This window comes from Magnolia sinica, chromosome 1 (genome assembly GCF_029962835.1).
Source record: "Magnolia sinica isolate HGM2019 chromosome 1, MsV1, whole genome shotgun sequence".
Taxonomy (NCBI): domain Eukaryota; kingdom Viridiplantae; phylum Streptophyta; class Magnoliopsida; order Magnoliales; family Magnoliaceae; genus Magnolia; species Magnolia sinica.
This window is the reverse complement of record NC_080573.1, coordinates 141,138,410-141,150,496: the sequence shown is the minus strand read 5'-3', so window position 1 is coordinate 141,150,496 and position 12,087 is coordinate 141,138,410. Positions and strand designations below refer to the sequence as shown.

Genomic DNA, 12,087 nt, shown 5'->3' with positions numbered 1-12,087 from the left:
AAATGAATGGACGGAGTAGCTTTCTCACGATCATCTCAGTGGACCCCACATAGAATCCTTGCGCAGGACGGAATCCGCATCCGGAGAGATTGCTCCATTCTCGGTTTCCCAAAAGCGGTTTTTAAAAGCGGTTTTCTCATTCATCGGTTTTGAATGGAAAAAAAAAACAAAAAGAAGCTTCGTAAAACACCTTTATAAGACTGGCGTTTGAACGCCCCAAATTCAATGCAACTCTCTCTCTCACTCTCTCTCTCTTTCTATCCTCTCCAAAGAATCTTTCCTTTCTTTTCCCTTCCAAAGAATCATTGGGACCAAATGCTCATTTGAAAAAAAATCGGGTTTTGATTGTCATCGATCAACGCTGAAAAGCTACTATTTTTAGCAAGTTCTTGTTTAGTGGTCTATTTTCATCTGTTTTTCTTTGATCTCTGCTCAAAACACTTATCAGATCCAAAGATTTCAACGAGGTTGAGGTGGGTTTTTCTTTTCTCTATCTGCGGAACAGATTTTCTCAGGCTTTTCTTCCTTATTCTCATCTCTTCTTTTCTTTTCTTTTCTTTTCTTTTTTTTTGAATGGGCTGTTGGCTATTTTTATTTATTTTTGCTGATGGGTTTTCTCTATTTAAGCGTTTGAGGGATGGATATTGAGTAACATTCAGAGAGATTGGGTCTTTAGTTTGATGAAGCTGAGTTTGGATTTTGTGGTTGATGGGTTTCATGTCTCTTTGCGAAGGAATTTAATTTTTGCATAATTTTTTTTTTAATTTTCTCTATCTATTTTTTAGTCAAATGTATTGTTTTTAGGCTAGAAATTTGGTCACATTTGATGGGTTTGTCTATTTTGCCTCTTTTTCTCGTTCTTTTTTTTTTTTTTTTTTGTCTCTCAAATTGTTTGTTTTTAAAGATTGTTTAGATTTTAACTTTACGTGGGATGGAGGGTTTTTTAGGCTTATATTCATTTTCTATTTCTGTATATATGATTTTTCAGGTTGAAGCTTGATTTTGGGACCAAGATTTCTCAATGGTAAGTGTTTATTTATTTATTTTTTTATTTTTGTGCGTGACATATATATCAGTCAGATGCACGATGGAATGGTGCATCTGACTGATGGGGTAGATGTGCGAAACCCATCACAGTGGGGCCCACACAGCTCGACCTCATGGGACGGACTTGTGAGGTCGAGCGCATAGTACCTTTTCCCATATATATATATATATATATATATATATATATATATATATAAATGTTGGTTCCATTAGTTGGGGAATGATATATTGTCTCTGTAAGCAGGGAGAAGCTCAGGAGTTCTTTCTAGATGAGCTACAAGAAGTTCTTCCAGTTGGGTTTGATTCAGAATCCAGAGGCTACCAGACAGCTACCGTCGTTGGCGAGAAAATTGTGAGTGATTTTGATATATTGATGTGATCTTTTCTTCTTGCTTCTGGTTCTGCGATAGATACTGAATCCATGCGGATTGTAAGTCTGATTGGTGGTTGCAAATTTTTTTTCTTTCTTTTTTTTCAGTACGCAATCGGAGGGTCAGATGATGGAGTGACCTTGTCGATTAGTGTCCGTATTTTCAATAAGTCGACAGGCAAATGGTGTGATTGTTAGTCGAGTTTGTTGTATTGCTACGTTTGGTTATCATTTGGAATTGGATTGTTGATTGATTCATGCATTGGCAGGGTGATTCCGACTATGTTAGGAATGAAACCTGCCCCATGTAAAGGGCACTCTGCTGTGCTTCTAAATAAAGATAGGATTTTGATTCTTAAGAGGGACGCCCCACCGGATGATTGCACTTGGTTTCTTGAGGTTTGAACTCTGCTTGTGGCTTGTATTCAATTGATTTCATTGATGATTCACAACATACATTCATAGGCATAACAATCAACTGGATAGTCCCCATGAGATTATTGAGTGAGCGGTGCCACTTTTGCGGTTCTGATGAATTCATATCAGGCCACCTCATGCCATCGATATGGAATAGATACTGTTGTGGGCCTGTTGATAACCAACTTATCCAACGTTTGAGATGCGGTAAATTTCAATCCAGCACCATTTTCTGCACTTCCCTTTACCTCTCATATAGAGATATACAACACTCAATTGAGCATTTGCATGGCCCAATAAACTGTAGATGCTTCCAAGTGGGTTCACATGACCATTGGTTGTGATTGCCCATTTTCATTGGATGGATAGGATCAGTTGATATGGAAGATATATAGCAATTGCCAATTTTCCCCATCCTATGTGTGGGCCACCAGATACCATGGAGTAGGTTACTAAGATATGGGTCCCAATCGTACCATTGTTGGGTCTATTGAAGGAACACAGTTTTATTGATCGTGCATCATATGAATTCCTCTGGTGTAGGTTGACACCCCGTTTGTTAAAGAGCAGAAGGAGATACTGGACACTGAGGTGGTTGCTTGGAGTAAAGGGGTGAAAGGTGAAGGGCCTAAGCCAGTTGTGATCAGCGGTCCCTCTGGTGTGGGTAAAGGTACATTAATAACCAAGCTCGTGAATGACTTCCCGTCCACCTTTGGGTTTTCCGTGAGCCACACCACCCGTGCTCCAAGAGACAAAGAGAAGGACGGAATCCATTACCATTTCACTGAACGAAGCGTGATGGAGAAAGATACACAAGATGGGAAGTTCCTCGAATTTGCACATGTTCATGGAAACCTCTATGGAACGAGTATTGAGGCAGTTGAGAAAGTGACAGATTCGGGAAAGGTAAAAATGCCATATTCTTCTCTAAACTCAAGCAGATAGACTCTGCCCTTGCAGTTATGATAATTCATCATGGTATTTAACAAATGATCACTGCATATTTGATACAATTGGGATTGTGTCCTTTGTTTTTTTCTGTTTGTAGAGATGCATTCTTGATATTGATGTCCAAGGAGCTAGATCTGTGAAGGCAAGCTCTCTTGAAGTGATATCCTTCTTTATCTGTCCACCTTCATTTGAGGAGCTTGAGAAGCGCCTCCGTGCACGGTAATTTCAAATCCCAATGTCTAGGATTTTCTTCTGAATATCGACCAACATCTAATTAGATATGGTTGTGCTTATGACTATTGAGTAGGGGGACCGAAACAGAGGAACAGGTCCAAAATCGTCTTAGAAATGCAAGAGCCGAGCTCGAGCAAGGAAATTCGTCGGGCCTGTTTGACCATATATTGGTAAACGGCGACCTCGAAACATGCTATGGAAGTCTTAAGGTGCTTGTTGCTTTTTCAACAATGAACTCTTCTCATTCACTATACAAATTTCAAAGCTGATTAGTAGAAGTCAACATCAAATTGACTGTTTGATTTAATTGGTTTGACTTAGAAAATCCTCGGTCTGGATGGGAGCACCAACACCGGCTATCAACCATGTAGGTCCTATATTTCGGTCTCTTGTGATGATTCCTCAACTTATCTTTTGTTTACTTTGTCCATTCTCTACAAAACTGGAATAAATAAAACAAACCTTTAAACATCATCCAGCTACGAAGAACATTGAAATCCCAGCAGCAGCCCAATCAGTCTTTGAAATGGATCAGAAGGTTCTAATACAGTGTGGAAGTACTGAACTCGGAAAAGCCTCAAATAGCTTGTAAGTCTTTCTATCCCAGTTAGTAATGGAGTATATTTCCCACATACATGTTGGATGCTCATATAACTTCTCCTTTTATATGAACTGACCAGGTTTGTGCTTGATGTATCTTCGCTTCGTGGAGGCGCTCCTGGCCGGACAAGAGGGTTAAACATGTATGCCATTTGGAAATGGCCCAAAAATAATCGAACAACTTCAAAATCCCACATTGAAACTTTGGAATGATCAAACAGAGAGCTTTTGCTTGTGCTAACCCATGCGCAAGTTTTGGATTAACTTGGAAGGACTAGATAAATATATTCAATTGCAAGTTTTTTTTTTTTTTTTTTTTTTACACGCACACACACCCCACACACGCACGCTGTGGGATTTCACCACCGTGGGTACTCAAACCCTTGACCTGGTGTTGAAACTCCTGGGAGTCTACCACCCGAGTAAGAGGCCGGACCCTATTCAATTGCAAGTTGTTACAGGAAACGAACTAAGATATGGATACTGCTGCTCTCGTCGCATTCTTTATTTGTTGCGGAGAACTACAATATATTAACTTTTTTTAATATCTCGACTTTCGAGGAGAAATTGAATGGAGAGAGGATAAATGTGTCTGGTTTGTGTTCCTTTGGGAGTTGGCTGATCTTTGTTGTACTAGTAGTGTCATCTTCTGCAAATGCTTACTGAAAATTCTAGGATGTCTTTTCATGTAGTGACAGCTTAATGATATATGGGCTATTTAGTTCAATGGATTTTTGTACCCATTCCTAGATATACTAAAACTAGAAGCATTTGGTTGCACCAAATTTCATGAAATATGAAAATTTGCATCAAATTGGATTAATTAATCATGAAATTTCATAATAATTTGGTGCAACCAAATGTGCTCTATAGGCATGGATGACTCCCTTTCTTCCAATTTTTTTTTTCCCCCCTCTTTAAAATAGGAAAGTCATTCGCATGGCCAATAAAACCACATCTAGTCATACCATGGTTGGTCTCGAATACGAACTTGCAAGGACACTTTGCGAAATATGTAGAAATTGGGATTGGGCGTCAGCCTCATGTACTTTATGATCATTGGCCTACAAGTTGAGATTTTTCTAGCTAGTGGCCGTATTTGGCTTAGCTATCCTCATCTTCTGACTGGTATATGCCAAATCCCCATTAACCTAAAAAGCCTGTTGAGGTGCTGTTGGGATATGCATTGGAACATGTGGATTTCCTTTTCCGTGATTGTTGCGTCTCCAAATTGAAAAGAATCGCTATTTTGTTACTGATTGGATTTGATGGGCAATTAAAAAGTGAAGAATCTTTTTTCCGTGTAGGCCAATTGCAATCAGCCCTTCCCTGTATTTACAATTCCATCTCTATCAATCATGACAAGTACCCAACAACTCATCTTCTTGGCTTCAACCAAACTTTGATACCAACTGTCACCGACTTTTATTGTGGTCATGTATCGCCTCACTTGTGCCGAGTTGTATTGTTTCTGCGCCGTCTTACACGTATGTTGTCAGGGCACACGTATTTAATATTCTTTTTGGCACATCTGGTACCAGACTAATGCCAGTCCATTATCATGTCATTGTACTGGCAAGCAGATGCAATGATGTAAGGGGGAAAAAAAAGAAAAAGAGAAGAAGAATGAAAGTTGATACTGGAAACATGAAGAAGGATGGTCACCATGCAAGAGCATCCGCCTGTCACTTATCTCATAGGACGAGCATCAAATTCGTTACAAGACGGGCATGGATGGTGGGAAAAGCTTGCAAGCAATTCCATTGAGGAAATGCACTGAACAACGGCAACGTGACTTGCTGTTTCCTAGGGCAACTTGGTATGTGAAACATGTGTTTTAACCTCACAAATGCACCAGTTGTTGGACAAACACAATGTCACGCCCTAAACTAGGAAACCGGGCTCACAAAATTTCTGTTTGCCAAATCCGGCGTGGACAGCCTCCGTAGTACCCCATTCTCAACTCCCGGCACCCATACACCAGGTTCCGATCTTGGGATGCTACAAGGAGGATTTCTAATCATCAATCTAATTCGTAATGAGCATAACCACAAGCATAACGCACGAACAATAACCGCAAGAACACCATCACAAAATCCACTATGATAAAAAATTTTGAGTACAAAGCGTATGAAAGGAAAATACAATACAATGAAAATAACAAAAACTCCAGAAGCTCGGCTGCACGCTCCAATTGCGGCGAGGCTATGGCTGCATCCTGGCGTCACCTGCACGCATCAATCATGCATAAGCTTATAGAAAGCTTAGAGGGTGGTGTAAGTATATGCGCAATATGAGCGTGCTCAGAATGCAAGGTCAAAGTAATGCAGAATCATGCTGATGAGTACATGAATGCAATCAGCCGTACCAAGGCTATGTGGTGCAAGATATGAATGTTATCGACCATATCAAGATCATGCGATGCATAATGCAAGTCAAGCATGCCAATCCACATCCACATATCAATGCAGCTCCTCACTAGAGCATCAAATCAGTACGGTTCTCAGTTTGGATAATCACCGGGGTCTAGTACACTCTACACCAGCTTGCCGCCCCTATCCGAACGCATAACTGGGAGAGTGAAAGAGACCTCACTATCCGCCTGCCAATATCGATCTCGGCTCGTCGATAGCGGACCCATTCCTCAAGCTGGTCAAACTCAACCTAGAAATTGCCGTCTCACTCAGGCGGGTAAGGTCACACTCCTTTCCAACCGACCACGATACATTGGGAGACGCGGCCTATTGGTATACGGCCCTCGCGTGCTCGTGTATCCACTCGGTCTCGACATTGGAGTCATCCTCTGGTACCATCGGGTTTATGAATTTTCATCCAAGGACATCTATGACGCCCCGATGCTAGAAATAGTATTTTCAGTATCTAATCTAGCCATCCACGATGTATCTGTGGAGGCTATGACCCTGATGTCGCTAGGACATACAATAATCATAATCACACAAATACAAGTACATGAATCACTCTACCAGACATGCAACAAATCTCACGCATACTGCGCGCTTATGAATGGCAACTCCGCATATTAGGGAACCCATAAACAATCTACCCGAGGGCATATACTATGATCAGTCACTCCTCATATCAAGCATAAATATGATGCGTATGATCATGAATCCTGGATCTATACTAAGCATGTTATATGGTAATAGACTCCATTCATAACGAAGATGGGCCTAAATGGCCTACACACTACAAGTATGGGCCTATTGATGGGCCTTAGGGAGAGTGACAATGCGAACATTTAACCAATATCATCCTTACAATGTAGATGTCAAACCAACATCGCTCCCAAGGCACGGCCTGCCATGAATCACACATTTCAATGGGCCTTATGTACATCCTATTGGGCCTTGACCCAAGGGCCTCCGATACATCAAATGGGCCTCATATATATCAAGTGGGCCTCAACATCGGGCCACAAATACATCAAGATGGGCCTCTAATTACACGGGCCTCATATATATCAAAGTGGGCCTCAACAACATACCTCATACACGTCAAGGTGGGCCTCAATGGGCGGACCACAAATACATCAAGTTGGGCCTAATCACATGGGCCACATGTATATCAAATGGGCCCACCCAAATATAAGTGATGATAATGATTTCCACCATTAAAATTCCCAAGGCCCGCCATAACCTTTATTTCCCATTCAATCTGATCATAGGGTCCCAAAGGATTTCCAATGGTAGCCGTTTAATCCTCACCGTGCAGTGTGGTCCACATGATAAATAGATCTGTCTTATTTTTGCCTCAAGCCTTAAATTTGTCTTTAAAAGGGATGGTTGGACAGTTTGGATGCAACACATGCATCATGGTGGGTCCCATAGGGATGGGAAGGATGTACGACATAGATGAGGTACATACCTCATGGTGGGGCTCACACTAATGGAAGGTGTGGATCACAATACATACATCATGGGGTCTCATGTGGGGCCCACCATAAAATTTATTTTTCCACTCAGCCTGTTGACAAGGTCACACAAATATGGGGCCCACCGAAATGTTTATTTTCCACCCAACCTGCTGATAAGGTCACGTGGACCTGGGGCCACCGAAACGTTTATTTGCCATCCAAACTGACCAGGGGCCCACGGTGATGTTTATCTGCCACCCAAACTATTCATAAGGTCACGTGGACCTAGGGCCCATGGTGATGTTCATCTGCCATCCAGCCCGTCGATGAGGTCATACGGACCCAGATGAAGTGGGAAAACAAATTTCATAATAATCTAAAACTTCTGGACACCCAAAAAGGGTTTCAATGGCAGATGTTCAACCCACTGTTTCCTACCGTGTGGGCCACCTGAGTCCCATGTACAGCCGATTTTTGGGGTCGCCCACTGTCAGAGGGGACCCGACAAAATGCACGGTGTTGATGATAGACACACATCATGGTGGGGCCCACGGCTGGGACCGTGGGTCCCTGCCAGGTCGTCCGCCCTCCAAGCATAGGCGCAGGCGCTGCCTGCGTGCATTTTGCAGCAGCAGCGTCAGCTGCTGCACCTGTTTTTTTTTTTTTTTTTTTTTGAAAAACTTGAATTTTCGTGGTTTTTACTAGGTGGGGCTCGCATCAGATGAATCCACTCCAACCATTGGTTTCCATGGCTCGATACAAATCCATCGAGTCCAATATTCGAGAGGTTTTAGTGTATAGAACATCGGGGGGGGGGGGGGGAGGGGGGGGCGGTGGTTATATTTCAATGGTGAAAATGCTATTTTCTATGCTATGGCCCGCCCAAAAGTAGGATTTGGCTCATTTTTCGGCTCAACGCCTGAAATGGGCTAAGCCACGGAATGGATGGCGTGGATTATCTACATACATCAAGGTGGGGCCTGCATGAGTGGCCCACCCTAAACTTAAAAAAAAGAATCTTTTTTTTTGTTAGTTGTTAGTACACACGCATGTCAGTACACTCGCCCCATGTTAGCTACACCCCACCCTCTTCACGTCCAGCATCCAGAGATGCTGGATAGCATGGATATAACACAAACATTATGATGGGTCCCACATGGCCATGGCCCACCTGTGTGGATCATTGATATTTGTGTTTTTCCTTCCATCCAGGTTTGGACAGCAAGGTGTGCTCCACTAGTGGGTTCTAGAGTGGTCCACTAAGTAGACAGCATGGATATAATATATATCATCTGGTGGGCCATCAACAATGCAAGAGAGAGAGAGAGAGAGAGAGAGAGAGAGAGAGAGAGAAATAGAGAGAGATCGGTGGAGTGGAGGGACCCCGCCACTATGGGTCCCTCTTTAATCACAAACACATACATCAAAATGGGTCCCATCATAAGTGGGCCTTTAAATGGAAATTAACGGTGGATCACCCACCTCTAGGCCTTCTCCTTACTCCCCTAACTTCCTTAGCTCCTTGCCTTCAAGTTTGATGGTGGTAGATAATGAATGAACAGTTGAGATGAGAGATGAGAAGGGAAAGTGGGCCACACTTGTTGTTTGGGGGGGAGGGGTTATATTTCAACGGTGAAAATGCTATTTTCTATGCTATGGCCCGCCCAAAAGTAGGATTTGGCTCATTTTTCGGCTCAACGCTTGAAATGGGCTAAGCCACGGAATGGATGGCGTGGACTATCTACATACATCAAGGTGGGGCCTGCATGAGTGGCCCACCCTAAACTTTTAAAAAAAAAGTGTGCTCCACTAGTGGGTTCTAGAGTGGTCCACTAAGTGGACAGCATGGATATAATATATATCATCTGGTGGGCCATCAACAATGCAAGACAGAGAGAGAGAGAGAGAAATAGAGAGAGATCGGTGGAGTGGAGGGACCCCGCCACTATGGGTCCCTCTTTAATCACAAACACATACATCAAAATGGGTCCCATCATAAGTGGGCCCTTAAATGAAAATTAACGGTGGATCACCCACCTCTAGGCCTTCTCCTTACTCCCCTAACTTCCTTAGCTCCTTGCCTTCAAGTTTGATGGTGGTAGATAATGAATGAACGGTTGAGATGAGAGATGAGAGGGTAGGGAAAGTGGGCCACACTTGTTGTTTGGGAGGGAAAGAGCTTGGACGTGGGATGGTGTGTTGCTTGGGAAGTGAAGAGATGAAATGAGAGAAAGAAAGAGAAGTAGTGGCTTAAGGGATGGGGTGATGTGGTGGTTGTAAGGAAAGGGTGATGGGGCTATAGTTGTGGTTGAAAATGGAAAAAAAGAAGATGGTGAGGGGAGAGAGAGAGTGGACTTTTGAAAAGGTAGGGATGGGTTGTTGTACTTGACATTGATTGATTGATTGATTGATGAGACATGTTGTAGAGATTCCTTTGAAATTCGCAACGCGCGGCGTTTCTTCGGAACGAACGCTGGCCCACGTCTCCTGGCCTGGGCCTCGGTTCGGTACACGAGTCGTGGCGTTGGAACCGCGGCGACAGCACGGTCGCCATGATACAAGTTCTGGTTCGAACTGACTTTGGTATGCGAGACCCGAATTAGGATCGCGTGCAAACGTCGAATACAGGTCGAGAATTGCCGGAATTCGATCAGAAGGACCGCGGAAGCCAACGAAACGGTACAGACTAGGATACGGGCCTTACAACTACGTCATTAAATGGTACAAATAACTTGGTTTGAGATCCATCCCATTAGGGTCTGTTTAGGAGGTGGGAAAATACAGAGAGAGTGTGACTTTTTCTTTGAAAATTACTTTTTAAGCATTTGGAGAGAGTTGAAAAAAAAAAAAAAACAGTGGAAGGGCTAGGAATATATTTAGGGCTTTTCTGTAAAAAATTCTTGAAAAATGTTTTCTGCCAAAAAGTGTACTCCTAGCCCAGGGTGATGTCATTTTCATGGAAACCATTTTCTTCCAAAGCTCCCAAAGAGGGCCACACAACACAAACAAAGGTATTAGTTAATCATCACACGAACTACCGTCCACCATGTGGGCATCGATTTGCAGCTAAACAGAAATCTGCAGGATGAAGAGGTTTTGAGATGTACCTGATGGAGTAATTGGGTACTCAAGCAGAGTGATGGTCCATAGTTAATAAATGCCTTAATTGCAGCACTTGGGCACAAATTAAACAGTCCAAACTGCAGAATCTACCATTGATGGCTCGTCATCTCAAAATCATATCAATTGACCAAATCTCCAAGCCTTCGACTGATGGGCATCTTCTTGTTGAATTTGGACCGTTGATTATTTTTCATTACGACCATCCATTAAATATCCACCCATCATCCAGTTAGAAACCAAATCAGTACAAGTTTCAGTTTTTGATCTAACTAAATTAAGCCCCCAAATTTATAAATTTAGCTACTTGCATCCGGCATGTAAATTTCTCAGCGCCTAAACACTACCTGTGTATCAAACGTTGGGTCAGTCTGGAGTTGGATGTGAAGAATAGCCAAGAGGCAGAAAGAAAGCTTTCTTTCTGCAACGAAATTCCCTCAATCATGTTTGGCTGATTGGAAAGTTAATCAATTCAATTATGAGAATATTTGTGGATCAGAAAGGAAAGACATGATAACCCATATTACATGAGAAAATATGCAACAAAATGCCCATATATGTAACATTTGAGACATTCTCAAGTGAACCCATTTAGATCTTTCCTTCATCCATGGATAAGGGACATTAGACATGGCATGCATGTCCGATCTCCCACTCGTGCTCACCAACATGTGGATGAGGGGTTCACAATATTCCAAAATATGGCCAGTTACTTCTGAGTTTTGGTGGAAAATGCAACTAGCCACTTTTAAAGCGCAATGACAAATTTCATTTGGGGCAATTTCTCAGGATTTTTTCATATTTGAGATTTTTCTCAGGATATATTCGTGAAAATATTGCTGAAAACAATAATTAATTTTTTTATCAATTAGTAAAGATTTTTAAATTTTTAAATGTGCATGCATATAATGAAATAACAAAAATATAACTTAAATATCACAAAAATTGCTCAATAAAATCATGAAAAATAAAAACAAAAAACAAAAAAAGGGTCTAGATGTTGAAAATCTTGCTATAGTACCATGACAATATCATTTTTTTTCCCGCAAAAATTATCACAAGATTTTCATTTTTCTCTTTAGGAAGCTACTACAGTGGTGGAAAGTCTTTACATAAGTGGGGATTTCCTTGCAACCAAACACCCCTTTTAAGACGAGGGGAGTTAATTGGTACTGCACAGAATGTGTGCATGAACTCAAATTAAACCGTCCAAATTGCAGGATCCACCATGGATGGGTCATCATTTCATAAGCATAAAATTTTAAAAGAAAATTGAAAATGTCAATGTCCCAACACAACAATATCAGAAAAAGGATGAAAAACCTTTTTCATCTATTTCTCAATAACAAAGAGAGGAAAAATCAAAATTCTACATTCTTGAAAAATGATCACTGAAAACCACACCCGGTTGAGGTTGCAGGAAAAGAGTCAAAAGAGACTGCTATTTCTATTCCCCATAAGGCAAGTTAGTCAC

At 41.8% G+C, this 12,087-nt stretch overlaps 1 protein-coding gene across 1 annotated transcript in view; it reads left to right on the top strand.

Moving 5' to 3' along the window:
• The first annotated feature begins 558 nt into the window (after nt 1–558).
• LOC131221439 (guanylate kinase 1-like) overlaps nt 559–12,087 on the top strand; it is a 77,865-nt gene continuing 66,336 nt past the window's right edge. The window contains exons 1-10 of the mRNA XM_058216694.1: nt 559–1,024; nt 1,292–1,399; nt 1,526–1,602; nt 1,687–1,816; nt 2,378–2,740; nt 2,883–3,004; nt 3,093–3,228; nt 3,341–3,386; nt 3,499–3,607; nt 3,700–3,918. Coding sequence (XP_058072677.1) covers nt 1,022–1,024; nt 1,292–1,399; nt 1,526–1,602; nt 1,687–1,816; nt 2,378–2,740; nt 2,883–3,004; nt 3,093–3,228; nt 3,341–3,386; nt 3,499–3,607; nt 3,700–3,832 — 1,227 coding nt within the window. The 5' untranslated portion in view covers nt 559–1,021 and the 3' untranslated portion in view covers nt 3,833–3,918. The remainder of the gene's footprint in view (nt 1,025–1,291; nt 1,400–1,525; nt 1,603–1,686; nt 1,817–2,377; nt 2,741–2,882; nt 3,005–3,092; nt 3,229–3,340; nt 3,387–3,498; nt 3,608–3,699; nt 3,919–12,087) is intronic.